We start from the raw sequence: 19,754 nt of genomic DNA on the forward strand, positions 1-19,754 counted from the left end.
GATGGAATTGTTCGAATGAGCGCGGAGCTCTGGGAAACTTGGTATCGATCGAGCAGCGACTCATTTGGTTATGTGAGACAAGAGGGAATCAGAGTTGCACGGTACTCCGACTTCTAATTTCCAGCTTTTTGGGTCTTTTTCAGTTCCGACTTTCGGATAAGGAATTTTCACTTCCACGTTTATCAAAAATACAAACAACAGGTTCAAAATTGAAAACAATTTATTGAGTCAATAATTTCGCATATTGTCACAGAGCCATTTAAATATTCCGTAATCGAAGCAGAGAAGAAAGTCCTCGCATCCCATGTGTTGTGCCACATCCATAATCTCTGAGTATTCTGCGAAAGTTTTGTTACGTGCTTCTTCAAAATCAATACTCTTCTTATTCAGCGTCTGATATTTCAACATGTTGTCCAACACGAATTTTCCGCCTCTCTTGGCAAACGGAATGACCAGTGGAGTCTTTACAATAGTGTCGGTGGTCTCCCAGTCAGGATTCTGTAAATGAAAAGTGATATCAGGATTAGAAAACTTAGAGATAGAAATTTTTACTTACATAAGCATTAATAGCTCTCTCGACCAGTGGAATCTTCTTGATCAACTCCGGATCGCTCAGAACCATTGGCTCCTTGGAATCGATGAATTGGACTGGGATCTTACAGACGGTCATGACGACAGTACAGGGGGTAAGGGGGAAGAGAGAATAGAGCAGTCAACTCAATAAGTTGAGATGAATGAGACTTTCCTCATTTCCACTCGGTTTATACCTATCGGACAGATGGTGTACGCAGCTATTATGTGCCTGCTCCTGGGAAAGTTTTGGCGCGTTTCTCAGTGGAGCGCGTTTGTGTCTCATGACGTCAATCTGATGGTACAAATAACCGTAATTTCTCTAATAGGCCGGCACCCCCCACCAAGGAGTCTATCCAGGTACCAAATTTTCCCACGGTGATACCTAAAGTATGGAGATGGTAGTAAATTTGAAGAGTTTCTCTGTTATTTTGTTTGTAGATATTTCTGACGACGAAAGGATTTCATTAATAAAAACCAACTAATTAAACAAGAGTTATAACCCCGACAGATGCATTGTGCACCGGAATCTGGAAAACCTCATTCTGTCAAAATGAACGAAAAATTTAGGCCCCCACGAAAAAATGTGAATCGCTCATTTTTGTGTCGTTTTTAGGGGGCGGAGTCTGCATCACATTTTATTTGATTATAAAACTTGTTCAACTCATCGGAGGCATGGTTTCGATGAATACCATGCGGTGACGTTGCACAAATGGGCGCGGTCTAAATTGCAACTAAGAGCTAGGGTCCGCCAATTTCTGAAGTTTTGTGTTTAGTCATTCTATAGTCATTCCATACCTTAAGAAGAGTACATATCGCAGAAATACATGGAAAAATGATCTAAAAGGATAAAAAATAGGCTTTTCTTCAGTCACAAACTAATTTTCCGATCATTTTTGAGAAAATTTCGACTTTCGGATAATAAACTTTCACTTCCATGCAACTCTAGATCCCATCATAGTTGATAGAGATACTAAAAGCTTCAAATCTGAAATTGTGACTCGGATAACACTTCATTCCTTCCATATCCAACAACCTATCAAAGCACATAACAAAAATTATGGCTCCAAAACATTCACCCATCCGCCTGCTTCATCCAAATAGCGACCCGGTCCCACCATTGGCGTCCCGAGATACCGTGTAATGTTCTCGAAGCTCTCCTTCTCCAGCTTCTTGACCACCACGAATCCGATGGCATGCCGGAAAACGGTGCAGTTGAAGAAGACGGCTAACTCCATGATCGGTTTGAGCTCCTGTAGGCTCAACTGGTCAGCTTCTGGGTAGTCGTTGACTGTAGTTTCCTTATCTGGCATCTCGTATTTACGGATATTGTCGAGCAAGAACTCTCCGGCTTCCCTCGAGAATGGAATATCGATTGGATCCGCTATGATTGTATCGGTGGTCTCCCAATTGACATTCTGAAACCATATGGTGTATTAGCTCAGCACCGAAATTCCACTGAAAAATGTCTATTTTTCTCTGAGTCTCTCAACTTCGCACACCATTTTCTTTGGTTTTGGTAGAGCGCGGTTGTAAGCCTTACCTCAACTTCAATAGCTGCAGCGATAACCGGAATCTTCTTAATCAGGTCTTTATCCCTCAGGGCGATTGGCTGCTCAGCGTTTTGAAATTGCAGTCTGACCTCGCAGATGGTCATGGTTACCTGTGAGAATTTGAATTATTGGTAATTAGAGCGTTAATTAGGACAGCAAATTAGACGAATTATACAATTAGCAACAACTTAAAGATAATCTGCTTTAAAAATCCGTGTAAAAACCAGAAAAATGAGGAATTTTGTGGAAAAGAGCAACAAAAAAAAAGAGTGAACGTTTTGAAACCAGAAAAGCCAGGTTATAACATATATCAGTTATCAGTTGTAAAGTGTCACGGTTTCAAAACGTCCTTTAGCCTAAAAATCATACTTTTATTACTAAAAATAGCAAAATAACGCGAGAAATACGAACCTTTTGACGGAAAACATATTCTAATTATAAATAGGAGAAGCAAGAGGTACAACCGATAGCAGAAAATTTCAATTTCATGAAAATATCACTAGAAATAAAGAGACGCAGGGAACGGCTTATTTTCGGAAGGAAGTATTTGCGGAATCCAAATTCTTTTGAGCGAATTTTAAATCCCGCCTTCTAAACAGTACGAGGGCTGTGCGAAACAACTTTTTCAAAAAAACCCAAAAACTTTTTTTTTCGAAAAAATTTTCGACCTAAAAACTTGAAAAAAGTGTCTCAAAAATGAGTTTTTAGAGGCAAAAATCTAGAATTTGTATGAAAACTGTAAGAATTTCAACTACGAGAGCCATCGGAACAAATTTCATGCGCTTTCAACACCCTCCGGCAAGGGTTCGTCAACGTTAATAAAAAGTCCACAAATATCGAGTATCCAATTCAATGATTTTCCATTGCTCAGCCTACCAAATCAATTACCAAGATATTATTGCAGATCTGGAATCTCTGCTGTTACTAGCTTTTCTAACCTCCGCGCCTCTTTTAAATTTACGTGCAAAACCAGATCACCCCAAAAAGAAACACATGCTCGTGCAAAAATGAGGGAAAGAATGAACATTTTGGTGTTTAGAAGAAGCTTCGATAGAGGAGAGACGCAGATGAAGGGAGATTCGTCAAGGACAGAGAGACGGAGATGGAAAGAGAGAGGGTGGTGGCGGAGGTGTGGGTGTGAGGGAGGAAGCATAAAACAAATTGGAATGGGGTCGGAAAATCATAATAAGAATTGGGAGTTCTCACGGTCTACGATGTGGCGGGTGGGAAGAATGAGGAGGTACGGTGGCGGAGAGCATCTACAGTACTCCTTGAATTCCACCATACCCGAGAGCTTTACACGGTATCTCGGGACGCCAATGGTGGGACCGGGTCGCTATTTGGATGAAGCAGACGGATGGGTGAATGTGTCGGAGTCTATGCCATAACTTTTGTAATGTGATTTGATTGGTTGTTGGATATGGAAATAATGAAGTGTTATCCGAGTCACTTTTTTTCAGATTTGAAGCTTTTAGTATCTCTATCAACTATGGTAGAAACTAGAGTTGGATGGAAGTGAAAATTTATTATCCGGAAGCCTGAAGTTTCTCAAAAATGAGAGAAAAAATTAGTTTTTGGCTGAAGAAATGACTATTTTCTGTCCTTTTAGATTTTTTTCCATTTATTTCTGCGATATGTACTCTTCTTAAGGTATGGAATGACTATAGAATGACTAAACACAAAACTTCCGAAGTTCGCGGATCCTAGCTCTTAGTTGCAATTTAGACCACGCCCATTTTTGCAACGTCACCGCATGGTATCCATTGAAACCATGCCTCCGATGAGTTGAACAAGTTTTATAATCAAATAAAATGTGATGCAGACTCCGCCCCCTAAAAACGACACAAAAATGAGCGATTCACATTTTTTCGTGGGGGCCTAAATTTTTCGTTCGTTTTGACAGAATGAGGTTTTCCAGATTCCGGTGAGCAATGGATCTGTCGTGGTTATAACTCTAACGACAAGATTTTTTATTAGGTGGTTTTTATTGCAGAAATGAAATCCTTCCGTCGTCAGAAATATCTACAAACAAAATAACAGAGAAACTCTTCAAATTTACTACCATCTCCATACTTTAGGTATCACCGTGGGAAAATTTAGTACTCGGATAGACGGGGTTCCGGTCTATTCGAGAAGCTACGGCTATTTGCACCATCCGATGTGACACAAACGTGCTCCATTGAGAAGCGCGCCAAAACTTTCCCAGGAGCAGACACATTATAACTGCGTACACCATCTGTCCGATAGGTATAAACCGAGTGGAGGACAGAAAAGTCTCATTCATCTCGACTCATTGAGTTACTGTCGTCATGACCGTCTGTGAGATTCCGCTCCAATTCATCGACTCCAAGGAGTCAATGGTTCTGAGCGATCAAGCGTGTCGTGCTAACACATGGGCGGTTTTAAATCGGAAAGCGTATTACTTTAACTACTTTTTTCGGAAATTGTGAATTCCTAGACATCCCCTTGGCTGTATTATCTGAAATTTGATGTTAGGTCCTTTCCGTCTCGTCTCGGGGAATTAGCCTTCAAAAGTTATGTCTAGGTTGTATGATGGCAAGGCCATAATTTGAAGGATTTGCTATTTCGAAATTTCGTAGTACCGTCTCGTTTTTTTCCAATTTTCGAGTATTTTGCGTATTGGGAAAAATTTCATTTTCAGACTTGTCACGGGCCGGCCCATTTTAAAAAACAGATATTCCTTTTCCAAAATTTTCAGCCAATTTCTTCGTTTTTCAGAAAATTGCTCTGAAATTTCTCATTTTTCATGGTCTTGATCAGGGCTGTGCGAAAAGTTTTTCGGACGAAAAATTTTCGGATAATTTTCGGAAAAACCGTTCGAAAAATTTTGGAAATTTTGCCTGAAATTTCAAAATTTAAGTAACAAAAATAGAGATTTTTTCGATTTTTCCTGAAATTCTGTACTCAAAAACAGTCAGGTTTTCTTCGAAATACTTACAGTTTTCACACAAATTGAAGATTTTTGCCCTCGAAAAACACATTTTTCAGATAGTTTTCTGGAAACTTTTTTTTCGAATTTTTCGGTTTTTTCGGTCAAAATTTTTCGAAAAAAAATGTTTTTCGATTTTTTTCGGTCCGAAGTTTTCGAAAAAAATAAGTTTTTCGGTTTTTTCGGTACCAAGATTTCGAAAAAAAAAGTTTTTCGAAAACTTTTTATCGCACAGCCCTGGTCTTGATTACGGTAAGCAACACCTCAACTCCGCAAACACCGCCACGCAATATTACGTACTTTCAGAACGGGCACACGGTGATTTTTTCGGAACCAGCTAGTAGGTAGCGCTAAAAAAGTTCGGCCGCAGTAGAAAATAAAATGGGCGGAGTCTGGATGCAAGCTTGGCACGCTGTTTTTGCAACTGCGGCACTTGTTTTGCTCTGCGTCTCTGTTCTCTCGTGCATGCAGAAAGAGCGCGTTTGAAACATGGAATAATTTTTTACACTGTACTGAATGTCAAAAAAAGTAACTGGCGGATTAAACTATGAAACTGACGGCCATATGGTATGAAACTTATTGTCAAAAATTCTCCATAATTTTTTTAAGAGGCATTACAAATAACCTGATGGTTGTTTTAATCAAATTTTTAGAAAACTCAAGCCAAAGTTGAGGGTCTAGAAATTTCAACGGTGCAGTAGAGCGGGTTTGCTCGCGGCCGCCAATGTGAGGGTCTAGAAATCACATACTTGTCACGGGCCGGGCCGGGCCGGGCCGGGCCGGGCCCGCTAAAAAAATCTTCCGGCCCGGCCCGGCCCGGCCCGGCCCGTTCGGCCCGTCAAAATATTGAAAAAAAAAATTTTCGTCGTTTTCCCATTGTTTTTTCGTTTACTACTTCATGGCAAACATATTATTGATTAGAAATTATAAAAAGACAACAAGTGAAAACGGAAATTGTCAGAATAAGTTATTTTGTCACTATAAACTTTGAGCCTCTCAAAGTCTCTGTGATAATCAGCCGATGATCAGAATCAGGATCAAGAACTTGCTGGAGGCTTCTGAAAGTAGTCTTATCGAATCCCCCGACCTCGATTTAGTATAAACCGAAGAAAAAATTTAATTTCCAACACTTTCGATTCTATTTTTCAAAATAATTTTTTGCTGCGGGCCCCCGTGATTTGACAAGTATGAGAAATCAAACCAAGTGGTTCCGAGAAAATCACCGTGCGGGCACTCCGAATATTTTATTTTATTTTTTTCACAATTTTAAGTGATTTTTACAAATTTTTTGCGAATTTCCAACAATTTATTGTTCAAAAATAATTCTAGATTGTTCCTCGTGGTTTAAATCATAGTTTTCTCTACTTTATTTGCAGAAAATAATTAAAAATCGGCGATTTTCATATTTTTACATTTTTCGTCTAAATTTTGCTGTAAAAATATGTTTTTCAGATTTCTCAAAAATCGGGCCGTGCCGGGCCGGAGTTTCTCGAGACCCGGATTCAAAAATAGGCACTTATTCTTTTAACCATTTTTAAAAATTGTTTTTTTTTTTCGAAAATTCAGAGTAAAAGTGTCTATCATTCCTATTTTTCATCCGATTTCCGAGAAAATTACCTGAGATTTCTATTAATTTTGCAGAAAATCTAAAATTCTACTCCATCTCAACATTTGACACTTTCTATACATTCCTTCCGTGCTTACAACAAAAACTTGACATTTTCAATGCAAATAATATCAAAAGGAGCCTATGAATCATATCAGTTTTGTATATTACAGCGTCTTCTGATATTTTTGCGACTAGGACGAAAAAAGAACCTTTTTTGTGTAAAAATAGTCGATTTCTGGTGAAAAAAATCAGTTCTAAATCGATAATCTCACAGATTTTTGCTCAAAAAGTGACAAATATTGCATTTTTAGACCTGAAAATGAGAATTTCCCCCAAAAAACATATCAGATTTTGACCTATTAATTGTTTCAATTAGCGGTATCGATTTCTAATTTGTTGCGTAAATATCTCTAATGTCATTGTTTTCGTTTTTTTTTTCTAATTATAGAAGTTCAGAGTTCTTTCACATGGTTTTTCTCTTCAAAGGCATATTTTCAGATTTAGAATAATCCAGAAAACTCCAAATATGGAAAAAATATTTTCTAGAGTCATCATAGTTTCCAGAGAACGCCCATTATCGAAGTTTGAAACTTTATTGTGATTGTTTTGGTTGTCGGCAGCGATATTTAAAAGCGAAAAACACGATTTTCCATAATTGTAATGAGATTTTCATTATTTTTGTAGTTTTATGCCGAAATTCCGTAACAATTGTGTTAAAGCTCTCGTTAGTGCTTTAATTTCGAATTTTCACGATTTTTACCAGTGAAAACTTTTAATTTTTACTATTTTAGGTTAAAAAACAAAATTTTGCCAGAGAGTCTTATTCGAAGCGTAAATTTCAGTTTCCAACCGTTTCTTTCAAGCGAAAATAACGTTATTTGGAGTCGGTGGGTCAAAAAGTTGGGATATTCGGCTTTAGGAGAATCAGTTCCCAGAAATCCGTCGAAAATTGGAAAGCAGCTCAAAAATTTATTTTTTCAAGATTTTTGATCTGAATTCGAGCTGGTTTCCAATTTCGACGGATTTCTGAGAACAGATTCTCCGAAAGTCGAATATCTTAACTTTCTGACCCACCGACTCCACAAATCGTTATTTTTACTTGAAAGAAACGTCTGGAAATTGAAATTTACGTTTCGAAAATGGCAAAGTTTCGATTTTTCAACGTAAATTAGCAGAAATTAGATTCAAATTTATAGTTATCTCCATACTTGCAACGGGCCGGGCCGGGCCGGGCTGGGCCGATTTGAGAATTTTCACCGGCCCGGCCCGGTCGGCCCGGGTCACAGTACAAAAATTTGAAATTTTGAATTTTTTTTGAAATTTTTTTGATTTTTTTCGCAAAAAAGTCGAATTTTCGACTATTTTTTTACATATCGATAAAACTCAAGTGTACATAGGATTTTTGACGATTTTTGATGAAAATTTTAAATAATTTCGAAAAATTTTGTGAAAAAATTGTGCTCATTTTTTGACTCCGGGCCGACCGGGCCGGGCCGGGCCGATATTTTGCAAGTATGGTTATCTCCCCCCTGACCATCGTTCATTTCCAACAATTCTCATCATTTTTCGGGGGCCAGAAATTTCAATTTCTCATCATTTTTTGGAGAGGATTCCCCTCCCCTTCATTCACGTGCTTTTCTATGCTTTTTGTTATTCCCTTTTTTCCATTTGTCACCCCACATGTTTCGTTGAAGTGTGTGCAGTTCTCTCTACCCATAGACTCCGCCCATTTTCTCCCTTCTCCTACCTATCTGTCACTTAACCAACATACACACACCCCCGGGACGCTTAGCGTTCTCTTATCTATTTCGACCTCGTGTTGACGGGGTGTGTGTGTGTGTGTCCAGTTACTTTCTGCCGTCGTCGGCAAAATTTATGATATAATCTTTGGTTTTTTTTGTTGGGAAAAGGTTTTTTGGCCAATTTAGAGGAAATGCGCTCTTTTTAACATTTTCTGCAGTTGTTTTTTGTCAAAAATTCGAAAATTTACGGGATTGAGGACACCTCTAACGTAGCCATGTGATTCAAAAGTCTGAAAATATGTTATTCAAAAGTGTGATTCAAAAGTCTGAAAATTCGTTTTGAAAAATTTCGGCTCAAAAATTTCTGAATTTCCAGACTAGTCCCTCTGACTATCGCCATTTTCTGGGAACCCTGAAAAAATTGAGATGTTTTATTATATTTTTTCACCTGAAAACTACTTTTTCCGAACTTAAACTAGAATTTCGCACTCAAAAGTATATAAACGCTGCAAAAATCGAGCAACCGCGCTCCACTGGAATCTGAAGCCCTTTTGTAATTTGTGTCCAAATTGTGATATTCCGTTAAAAATGTAGATTTTGCCATACTGTCGAAAAAATAAAGTTTCGACAAGGATTTTCAAAACAATTTTCGCGGGCTGGAACACGCAAGCGCATAAAGTTGTGGGCGGAGCTTAAACTGCAAGCTTAAATAAGCGGCGCGGTTCTAATTCCAGTTGTTTTTTTCCAAATTAAGAACCGCGCCGCTTGCAGTTTAAGCTCCGCCCACAACTTTATGCGCTTGCGCGTTTCAGCGCGCGATTTTTTTTTTGAAAATCCTTGTCGAAACTTTATTTTTTCGACAGTAGTTGTCAAGGTTCGGGCAAATTGGCGCGAAAGTCAAATTTTGAAATTTTTTGAATTTTTTCGCGAAAAAGTCAAATTTTCGACTATCATTCAGAATTAGGAGAAATTCTGAAAAATAGTCAAAATGGTCACATTTTCGATAAAAAATTGAAAAAAAGGGTCATTTTTTGAAGCGGGACCTTGATAACTATGGATTTTCCTTTTTTTCTGTTCTGTGGAGCGCTATTTGTCACGATTTTCCCCCCAAATCTGTTTTTGAGACGTGAAACTCGGATTTTTTCATTTTGAACTCTTTTTTTTTTTTAAGTTTTCGCTGCTCCAAATCCTATTTCCTCTTTTTTCAGAATGCTTCGCTCAGCCTTGCAGAAAGCGGCTGCCGCACAGGCACGCAACGCCTCATCGGGTGGTGTCCCACCAGGACTTGCCAACATGAAACCACAGTATACTGGTGTAAGTTAATAGAAAAAAAGATGACAATCTTAGTATGAAACGGGATAACCTTGAAAATGCAAAAATAGAAAAAGGAGAAAAAGTCGGTGGAAAGATGAATGGGATGGGAGGGGAAAAAGGGGGAATTTTTGGCTTTTTGACTAAATCTAGTGAGATTTTCAAGTTTTCGGGCAGTTTAATCGGAAGATTGTCGAAAATAGGAAATTTCAACTTGTTTTGTCAATTTTTGATGAGTTTAAATGGATAAACTGCATTTTTTTGACTGCAAAACTGGCAAAATAGAGTTTCTAGTAATTCAAAAACCCAAAAAACCAAGATTTATCGAATTTGGGTCCGAAACTTTCAACTTCTGTAACATTGTCAAAAACCAAGAAAGGTAAACACCAAAAAATAACAAAAAGTGAAAATTTTCGACAGAATTTCAGCCAAAATCCCCGTTTGTGGTGCTAAAATGTGTCAGAAACTCCTAACAATGGCGTAAGTTTCGGACCCAAATTCGATGAAAATTTTGGTTTACTGGGTTATTTTTTTTACTAGAAACTCTATTTTGTCAGTTTTCGTGCAAAAATTCAACTTACCCGCTTAAAATCGTCAAAAAGTTGAAATTCTCTATTTTCCACAAAAACCGTTTGTTTCGGGACGTTCCTCTTGATTTTCTCATAATTTTGAATATTTTTCATCCCTTAAAAAGGTATTTTGAGTGGATTGGTGTGCAGGTTGACTCAGAGAACCTACAGTATTACTACGGCATGCTTCTTACAACCGCGCTCTACCGAAACCGAAGAAAATAGTGAAAAATAGACATTTCTCAAGGGTATTTCTGTGGAGCGCAGTTGCAAGAGCTAATAGCTGAAAACCTCTCCGAGATCTAGAATTTGGTCCATTTTTCAGCTCATTACTATGAGTTTATTGCGAATTGTGTGTCAAACCCGTTACTCCATACAACTACACTTGTAGTCAATATGGTGAACGTGTGTTTCATTGAAACGAGATTGCAAATTTCTGCTTCAGAAGAAAAAGAAGAAGAAACTGATCGCACTGATCTGTTTTTCATTTTGTTTTTGCAATTCTCCACCACCACCACCACGTGCCTCCAACATTTTCTGACATAAAACGTTTTCTGTTTATGTGTGCACTCGCACCAGTACTCTCGAAGCCCCCAGTGTGCACAAAGTACGTTCAAAAGGGAAATGATGATAAAAACCCCTATCCGACTGATAGGAGAGATGATCAGTAAGCGGTGGGGGGGAAACGTGGTCGAAGGAGAAGTAGAAGAAATGAACAATGAACTCGGTCAATAAAGCAGAAAAGAGAAGAAGATAGGAGAAAATGAAACTGAACGATGGTCTGGGAGAGTCAGGACTCACTGACGGATGTTAATAAGATGGGGGGAAGGAAACTTGAGATGACTAGAAATTTTGGACTTGTGATAAAGTGCATGAGGGGTGTTCTATGTTCCATGGAGTCGAGATCACTGGAATCGAGGAAAAGACAGATTTCGAAGGTTCAAAGGGAGTGGAAATGAGAAAGACGGACATCTAGAAGCACGAGCATAGCGACAGATTGTTTCTGGCACAAAATGTGTGCTGGTGTGCCGCTGACGCGCTTCAACAGGAGTCTATGAGGACATCCGGATGTATAACCAACATGAAGGGTTTACTATTCCGGGACTTACAGACAGACGAGTATTCAATTTTGAAAAAAAAAACTCTAATCGGGTCTGTGCCACTAAATGTTCGGATTTTCATTTCAAAAATTAGAAAAAGCTACTTGTTTCATCTGAATTTACGATTTTTGGCGGAAAATCCGTATCAGATTGTTCGAAAATGCATAAAACGCGTCAGCGGCGCGCCAGATAATACAATTTTTTGTTTTCGCACGAAATAGCTTTAAAACTGTAAATTGAAGAATATCGTCGTTTTCTGTACACAAAAATGTTACTTTTCCCCTTGAAAACGCGTCGAACGCACGCCAGACAGTCGACATTTTGAAGAAAAACTGAAATCGGGTCTGTGCCTCTAAGTGTTCGGATTTTTTCATTAAAAAAAAATAGAAAAATCCGATTGTTTCGTCTGAATTTTCAATTTTTGAGGATAAACCGTATCAGATTATTCGATAATGCAGATTAATCGATTTCTGAAGACTCGGAGCAGTTTTGACTGAAAATCGGAGAGATTTTGCACCAAGTTGTCAAATTGCTGATCTGATGTTAAAAATGCGGACATCCGGATATCTGGACTACAGACAGACGGGTTTTCCATCTGAAAATTCGCAAAAAACTTGAAAATCCTGTTGCAAAGTGCGAAATTTAGCTCGAAAATATTATTTGAGCAAAAAATTCGTTATTTTCCACCCAAAACTGGATTTTTTAGCAACAATTCGAGATATTCGGACATCTGGACACACAGACAGACTTATTCTTACTCAAAAAAAAACTGAAAAAAACAAAAAGCCAACATTTAATTCATTTTTTTAAATTTTAATCTTAAAATTTCACCTGAAAGTCACAAAATTACCAAATTTTTTGCAGATCTTCATCAACAACGAGTTCGTGTCCGCGAAATCCGGCAAAACCTTTGAGACCATCAATCCAGCCAACGGAAAAGTGTTGGCGAACGTAGCCGAAGGAGATAAGGCTGATGTCGATATTGCCGTCAAAGTAGGTGCCGGGAAATTTGAATTTTTGCGTTTTTCGTGGAAAAAAATCTTATTTTCAGAACGAATTTCACCAATTTTTTGATGTTTTTCCCCCCTAAAACGCAATTTTTTTGGAAAAAATCCACATTTCAGACCGATTTCCCTCAAATTTCCCCCCTAAAACTCAATTTTCCCAATTGCAGGCCGCCACAAAAGCGTTCCAAATCGGAAGCGAATGGAGACGAATGGACGCGTCGCAACGTGGTGTCCTTCTCAATCGACTCGCCGACTTAATGGAGAGAGATCGTGTCATTTTGGCATCCCTGGAGTCATTGGATAACGGAAAACCATATTCTGTCGCTTATGGAGCTGATTTGGCCCTCTCTATTAAGACCCTTCGGTTAGTGGAGATATTCGTACGAAAATACTAGAAAATTTGAGGTTTCCTAGTGAAATTTAGTCAAAAACTCGGGAAAAATCGGCTAAATGGCGATTTTTCACTATGAAAAATCATGAAAATCGGTGAAAAATACTAATTTTTGTTCGAAAACGTGTTAAAATGTTGTTTTTAAAGTTCAGAATCTGCTGAAACTTGAAATCTGGCGCGCCTAGGACGCTTTTTTGAAGTTTTTAGTTGAAATCTTGAAATAGATGCCAAAAAACTTCAAAATCAGTCCAAATTGTTGGAATATTCTCCTAAAAACAGTATTTCTCACAAAGACTTAGTTAAAATCGGTTATTTTCCTATCAAAAATAGCCATAATTCGGTTAAACACTGTCTGGCGCGCCTTGGACGCTTTTTGAAAGTTTTGAGTCGAAATCTTGAAAGGAGATGTCAAAAAACTGGCGCGCCTTGGACGCGATTCGAATTTTTTCCTGGAAATTCCTGATTGTTAGGTGAAAAAGTGTATTTTTTATTTTAATTTCTACTGGATAACGAAAAAAACCTCAAAAATCTGGTCAAAATCTCAATTTTCTCGAATGAATAACCCTCAAAACATACTTCCGACGGGTCGAGCCGATTTTCAATACAAAAATTGTTAACATTTCTTCGAATTTTCGACTATTTTCTCAAATTTCGATTAAAATAAAACGATTTCACATAGGATTTCTGACTATTTTTTAAATGAAAATTTCAAAAAAATTGTGCACATTTCTTAAATCCGGGCGAAGATTTCGAAAATAAGCCTTCAATTCTTCCATTTTCAGTTACTACGCCGGCTGGGCTGACAAGAATCACGGAAAGACGATTCCAATCGAGGGAGACTACTTCACGTATACCCGTCACGAGCCAGTCGGAGTGTGCGGACAGATTATTCCATGGAATTTCCCACTTCTGATGCAGGCGTGGAAACTTGGACCCGCGTTGGCAATGGGAAATACAGTTGTGATGAAGGTGGCCGAGCAGACGCCTCTCTCTGCACTTCATGTCGCCGCGTTGACGAAAGAAGCCGGATTCCCTGATGGTGTTGTCAATATTATTCCAGGTTCGTTTGCTGGAAGAGAAAAACGCGCCAAAAGCGCGCCAGACTGGGCATCTGGATACTCTGACACGAGAATTTGGTCTGTTTTGAAGTGTTAAGCACGAAAATGAAAAGATTTGTCCTTGTTTAAAGTTATTTTTGAGGTTTTAAGCGCGAAAACCCTATGGTATAGATGAAACGCGTCAACGGCGCGCCAGGTAATACAAATTTCAAATTTTCACACAAAAAATAGTTTCCAAAACTGTAAATTAAAGAATTTTTGCGTTTTCTGGATACACAAATATCAGGGTTTTTCTATGAAAACGCGTCTAACGCACGCCAGACAGTCAAAATTTAAAAAATTCAAATTGGGCTTCCAGATGATTTACAGGTTCGTTTGCTGGAAGGAAAAACGCGTCGAAAGCGCGCCAGACTAGAATCAGAGCTATTCTGACAGAAAATTTGAGCAATTTTGAAGTTTCAATCATAAAAATCGGCTCTAATAGAGGAAAACGCGTTAACGGCGCACAATTTATAGAAAATGAACGATTTTGATACGGATTTTCAGCACTTTTGAGTAATTTTTGAGATTTTAATCACAAAAATTCGTTGTAACGAGGAAAAACGCGTCAACGGCGCGCCAGAAAATACGATTTTCGAGTTTTTGTGCAGAAAATAGCTTAAAAACAATATTATTCCAGGTTTGTGTAGAAAAACGCGTCAAAAGCGCGCCAGACTGGAAACAGTGCTTTTGACAGAGATTCTGAGCTATTTTGAAGTTTTAAGCACAAACATTTGTGGTAATGAGGAAAAACGCGTCAAAGGCGCGCTATTATCAGAAAATGAACGGTTTGACCCGAATTTTCCGCGTTTTTGAGCTATTTTTGAAGTTTTGAGCACAAAAATCCGTTGTAATGAGGAAAAACTCACCAGATAATGCAATTATTGAGTTTTTTTTGTTCAAAAACTGTAAATTTAACAATTTTGTCGTTTTCTGGACATAAAAATGTCAGTTTTTCCTATGAAAACGCGTCTAACGCACGCCAGATAGTCAGAATTTCGAAATAGAACATTCAAATCGGGTCTGTTCGGATTTCCTGCGTTTTTATCTGGAAACACCGTTTGAAACGCGCCAAAAACGCGCCAGACGTTCACCATTTAATTAAATCGTCTAAAATATCGATATCTGGACACAAGATTTTCCCAAAACATTTCTATTTCCAGGATACGGTCACACCGCGGGACAAGCAATCTCAAGTCACATGGACGTTGATAAAGTCGCATTCACCGGATCGACAGAAGTCGGACGGCTCGTAATGAAAGCGGCCGCCGAGTCGAATGTCAAAAAAGTGACACTCGAATTGGGAGGAAAGTCTCCGAATATCATTTTCGCCGACGCGAATCTCGACGAGGCTGTCCAGCAGGCGAATCATGGACTATTCTTCAATCAGGGACAATGCTGTTGTGCTGGATCGAGAACTTTTGTGGAGGGAAAAGTTTATGACGAATTTGTCGCCAGATCGAAGGCGTTGGCGGAGAAGGCTGTGATTGGAGATCCATTCGATTTGAAGACGACACAAGGACCACAAGTTGATGGAAAACAGGTTGGTTTTTGCGAAGTTTTTGGGAAAAAAACCGTCAATAATGACTGAAAATCACGGAATTTCACTAAAAACTCCAAAAAAAAAGAAGAGTTTTTAAACGAAAATGTGCTGTTAGTGACGGAAATGGGTTCTTGTGGACATCTGGATTAATCGAGGCACAGACAGATATCAGAATACGCCGAAACTTGAATATTCGGACATCCGGATGTACAGAAAGACAGACAGACATACAGACCACAAGTTGATGGAAAACAGGTTGGTTGTACGAGGTTTTGGTGAAAATTGCGATATTTTTGGTTAAATTTTATCAAAAAACCATAAAAATGACTGAAAATCACTAGAAAATTGAGTTTTTTAACGAAAGGGAGGAAAATAGGTTCTCGTGGACATCTGGATTAATCGAGGCACAGGCAGACACCGGAATAATCTGAAACTTGCATATTAAGACATCCGGACGTACAGACAGACAGATCACTGATTTTAATTACAAATTTTCATTCTGTTTGCGAAAACTAGGCCAAAAACAGATTAGAATCATGAAATTAGCTTTGGAGCACAGTTGCATAGTCTTGAAGAAAATGCGCTCCATAGATGAGCGAAAGAGTGTTCGATAGAGCTTACTTTCTCAGATTTGGAGAAAGTGCGCTCTATTGAGAATCCGATAGGTGCCATATTCGCGAAAAGTAGGCCAAAACTACTTATAATCAAGAAATTCGCATTGGAGCGCGTTTGCTCAGTCTCGGATTTCAAAGTGTGCTCTATTGATGACATCTGAATTCTCAATAGAGCGTGCTTTCTAGACGACAGTGTGCGCTAGAGCGAACTTTCATATTCTCAGGAGAAAGCGCGCTCCATTGAGAATCCATCGCCATACAATTTAGGACATCCGGACTTTCAGACAGACATACCGAATTCAGAAAAATCATTTGAAAAATGACTTTTTTCATCAATTGTAATTGTCAAAAACGTCCAATTTTCCAGGTTGAAACCATCCTGAAGTACATCGCCGCCGGAAAGAAAGACGGTGCCCAACTGGTGACTGGAGGTGTGAAACACGGCGACCAAGGACACTTTGTGAAGCCGACGATCTTCGCCAACGTCAAAGATCAGATGACGATCGCCCAGGAGGAGATCTTCGGTCCCGTCATGAGTATCATTCGATTCGATTCGATGGAGGAGTTGGTTGAGAAGGCGAACAACACGATCTATGGATTGGCTGCTGGTGTCATGACGAAGGATATCGATAAGGCTCTTCATATTGCGAATACGACACGCGCCGGATCGGTTTGGGTCAATTGTTATGATGTGTTTGATGCCGCCGCACCGTTCGGTGGATTCAAGCAGTCTGGTTAGTGGGGAATAGCGAGAAAACTAGGCCAAAAACTGATTAGAAACGAGAAATTTGCATTGAAGCGCATTTGCATAGTCTTGGAGAAAATGCGCTCCATTGAGAATCCGAGAATGTGTGAATGGGTCCAAATTGCGAAATTTGCATTGGAGCGCGTTTGAATGGTCTTGGCGAAAATGCGCTCTATAGATAATTGAAAAATTGTTCGATAGAGCTCATTTTCTCAGGTTTGGAGAAAGTGCGCTCTATTGAGAATCCGATAGGTGCCAAAAGCGCGAAAAGTAGGCCAAAACTACTTATAATCAAGAAATTCGTATTGGAACGCGTTTACATAGTCTTGGAGGAAATGCGCTTCATAGATGATTGGAAGACTATTCGATAGAATTTATCTTCTCATGTTTAGAGAAAGTGTTCTCCATTGAGAATCCGATAGGTGCTAAAATCGCGAAAACTAGGCCAAAAACTGATTAGAATTGAGAAATTCGCATTGGAGCGCATTTGCATAGTCTTGGAGAAAATGCGCTCCATTGAGAATCCGAGAATATGTGAATGGGTCCAAATTGCGAAATTAGCATTGGAGCGCGTTTGAATGGTCTTGGCGAAAATGCGCTCTATAGATAATTGAAAAATTGTTTGATAGAGCTCATTTTCTCAGGTTTGGAGAAAGTGCGCTCTATTGAGAATCCGAAATCGCTAGAAGTATGCAAAAACTACCTAAGTCGATAAATTTGTATTGCAGCGCGTTTGCTCAGTCTCGGATTTGAAAGTGTGCTCTATTGATAACTTCTGAATTCTCAATAGAGCGTGATTTCTAGACGAGTGTGTCCCCTATGGAGAATATTACTTCTTTTGAAAGTTCGTTTTTATCAGTAGAGCGCACTTTCCCAATCAAGGCGTAAGGAGTCCAATAGAGCTCATTTCCTGACCTCTCTAATCCAAATTTTATTCTCTCAATTTCCAGGAATCGGTCGTGAACTCGGAGAATACGGACTCGAGGCGTACACCGAAGTGAAGACGGTCACCATCAAGGTTCCACAGAAGAACTCTTAATTTCTTCCGCTTTTCCGCCTCTTTGAATGTACCTATTTCCCCACTCCCCCCGTATTTTTGTAGTTTTTCCCCCCATCGCTAAAATTAATTATTTTATTTTATTTTCCCCCGTTATTATTGCCCCCGAAATCTACAGAGTTTATATTTCATTTTTTGAAAATAAATGAGAGACGTGTCTCATTTTTAAATTCATTTCGAAATAATTTTTTATTTTTTAACAAAATGAAGTCCGGTGATCGTCAGAAAACGACAGAACGAGAGGGAACGAAAGGGATGCAGACGGCGCGGACGGGATCGAAAAAACAGCAGGCAGTGAAGAAAAAGTTTGTGGAAAATGCGCTCTATTGAGAAATTTGTGAAAAATTATCAGTAGAGCGCACTTGCATAGTTTTCGAGAAAGTGCGCTCTATTGCTAATTTTTTTTTGAAAACCTGGGAATTCTTCAATAGGGCGCAGTTACACTTTCATCAAGGAAAGTGCGCTCTATTGAGAACTTTCGAAAATTTAGTGATAGAGCGCATTTGCATCATTAAAAACCTTAACATGGAAAGTGCGCTCTATCGAGAATCTTAGGAAAACCTGAAAATTTGGGAGTAGAGCGCACTTTCGAAAATCGAAAGTGCGCTCTACCGCATTTTTTTTCCAAATTCTCACTGGAGCGCGATTGCAGACCAGTAAAGAAGTTGTTGACGAGTTTGAATAAAGTGGACAGTCGAAATAAACACTTATGGGCGGTCCAAGTGCATATTGGTTCCGGCGGATTCGGTGACGTCTATCGGGTTATCGACGAGAAGGATCCGGAGAGGGTAAGTACGCTCTACGGGACAATTCGAAAATTTCACAAAAATTTGAATTTCGCGCCAAAAAAATTACAAAAATTTGAATTTCGCGCCAAAAAACTACATAAATTTGAATTTCGCGCCAAAAAAATAACAAAAATTTGAATTTCGCGCCAAAAATTACAAGAATTTGAATTTCCCGTCAAAAATTTCCAAAAATTTCAGAAAAATTTTGGAATTTCCCGCCAAAAAATTCCAAAAATTTCAGAAAAATTTTGAGTTTCCCGCCAAAAATTTCAAAAAAAAATTGAATTTCCCGCCACAAATTTCAAACAATTTCAAAAAAATTTTGAATTTCCCGCCAAAAAATTCAGAAAAATTGAATTTCCCGAAAAAAAATTTTCAGAACAAATTTGAATTTCCCGCCAAAAAAATTATCGATTTTTCAGCCGGAATACGCGATGAAAACGGAAATCCGTGGAGCCCATCAAAGACGACTGAATATTGAGAAATGTATACTGCACGAAGTGGGCGTGTACACTGCATCGAACAAGAAGACACGTCACTTTTGTGAGCTCGTCGATTCTGGACTCACCGCTGAATATTCGGTGAGTGAGAAAGGGCGCTCTAGTGGACAAGGCGGGCGAATTTGAATTTTTCGTGAGAGAAATGTGCTAAAATTGAGAAATACGACCTTTGAGGAATACACAATGACGCAAAAATGCACAGATTTTTGATATTTGGCGGGAATTTGAATTTTTCCGTCTAACTGAAGAAAAAAAACAGAAAAATCGAGAACTTCAAGTTTATGAAACACCGCGACGCAAAAATGCACATATTTTTAATTTCAAAATTTCAAAATTTGAAAACTGCGAGTTTCAAATTTTCTGCTAACACCAGTACGAAAGAACGCACAGTTTTTCAAAATTTTGAGAAAATTTGACAAAATCAGCGAATTTGACGATTTTTCGCTTAAAAATTTCAACGAAAATTGAAACTTTAACACCGCGACGCAAAAATGCACAAATTTCTCATATTTGGCGGGAATTTGAATTTTTTCTGAATAGAACAGAAAAGTCTATTAAAATTTTTAAATGCAAGTTTCTGGAACACCGCGACGAAAAAATGCACGGAT

At 38.7% G+C, this 19,754-nt stretch overlaps 5 protein-coding genes across 5 annotated transcripts in view; 2 read left to right on the forward strand and 3 right to left on the reverse strand.

The window, feature by feature from the left end:
• Positions 1-228: 228 nt before the first annotated feature.
• GCK72_008302 (uncharacterized protein) lies at positions 229-670 on the reverse strand (the record flags this gene model as incomplete). The annotated part of the gene is made up of 2 exons (XM_003104965.2): positions 229-498; positions 557-670. The coding sequence occupies 2 exons, from the start codon at positions 668-670 to the stop codon at positions 229-231; spliced, it is 384 nt and encodes a 127-aa protein (XP_003105013.2).
• A 958-nt stretch (positions 671-1,628) lies between these two features.
• GCK72_008303 (uncharacterized protein) lies at positions 1,629-2,227 on the reverse strand (the record flags this gene model as incomplete). The annotated part of the gene is made up of 2 exons (XM_003104887.2): positions 1,629-1,988; positions 2,114-2,227. The coding sequence occupies 2 exons, from the start codon at positions 2,225-2,227 to the stop codon at positions 1,629-1,631; spliced, it is 474 nt and encodes a 157-aa protein (XP_003104935.2).
• A 7,406-nt stretch (positions 2,228-9,633) lies between these two features.
• GCK72_008304 (uncharacterized protein) lies at positions 9,634-17,840 on the forward strand (the record flags this gene model as incomplete). The annotated part of the gene is made up of 7 exons (XM_053726758.1): positions 9,634-9,738; positions 12,269-12,397; positions 12,579-12,775; positions 13,585-13,862; positions 15,063-15,442; positions 16,424-16,790; positions 17,752-17,840. The coding sequence occupies 7 exons, from the start codon at positions 9,634-9,636 to the stop codon at positions 17,838-17,840; spliced, it is 1,545 nt and encodes a 514-aa protein (XP_053586335.1).
• On the reverse strand, positions 16,337-16,699 carry GCK72_008305 (uncharacterized protein; the record flags this gene model as incomplete). The annotated part of the gene is made up of 1 exon (XM_053726759.1): positions 16,337-16,699. The coding sequence occupies one exon, from the start codon at positions 16,697-16,699 to the stop codon at positions 16,337-16,339; it is 363 nt and encodes a 120-aa protein (XP_053586336.1).
• A 222-nt stretch (positions 17,841-18,062) lies between the features above and the next one.
• Positions 18,063-19,754, forward strand: part of GCK72_008306 (uncharacterized protein) — a gene marked incomplete at both ends in the record, with an annotated part of 3,573 nt that continues 1,881 nt past the window's right edge. The window contains 3 exons of the mRNA XM_003104895.2: positions 18,063-18,163; positions 18,511-18,646; positions 19,069-19,227. Of these exons, the coding sequence (XP_003104943.2) occupies positions 18,063-18,163; positions 18,511-18,646; positions 19,069-19,227 (396 nt within the window). The remainder of the gene's footprint in view (positions 18,164-18,510; positions 18,647-19,068; positions 19,228-19,754) is intronic.

The sequence above is a fragment of the Caenorhabditis remanei genome, chromosome III (genome assembly GCF_010183535.1).
Source record: "Caenorhabditis remanei strain PX506 chromosome III, whole genome shotgun sequence".
In the NCBI taxonomy this organism is placed as follows: domain Eukaryota; kingdom Metazoa; phylum Nematoda; class Chromadorea; order Rhabditida; family Rhabditidae; genus Caenorhabditis; species Caenorhabditis remanei.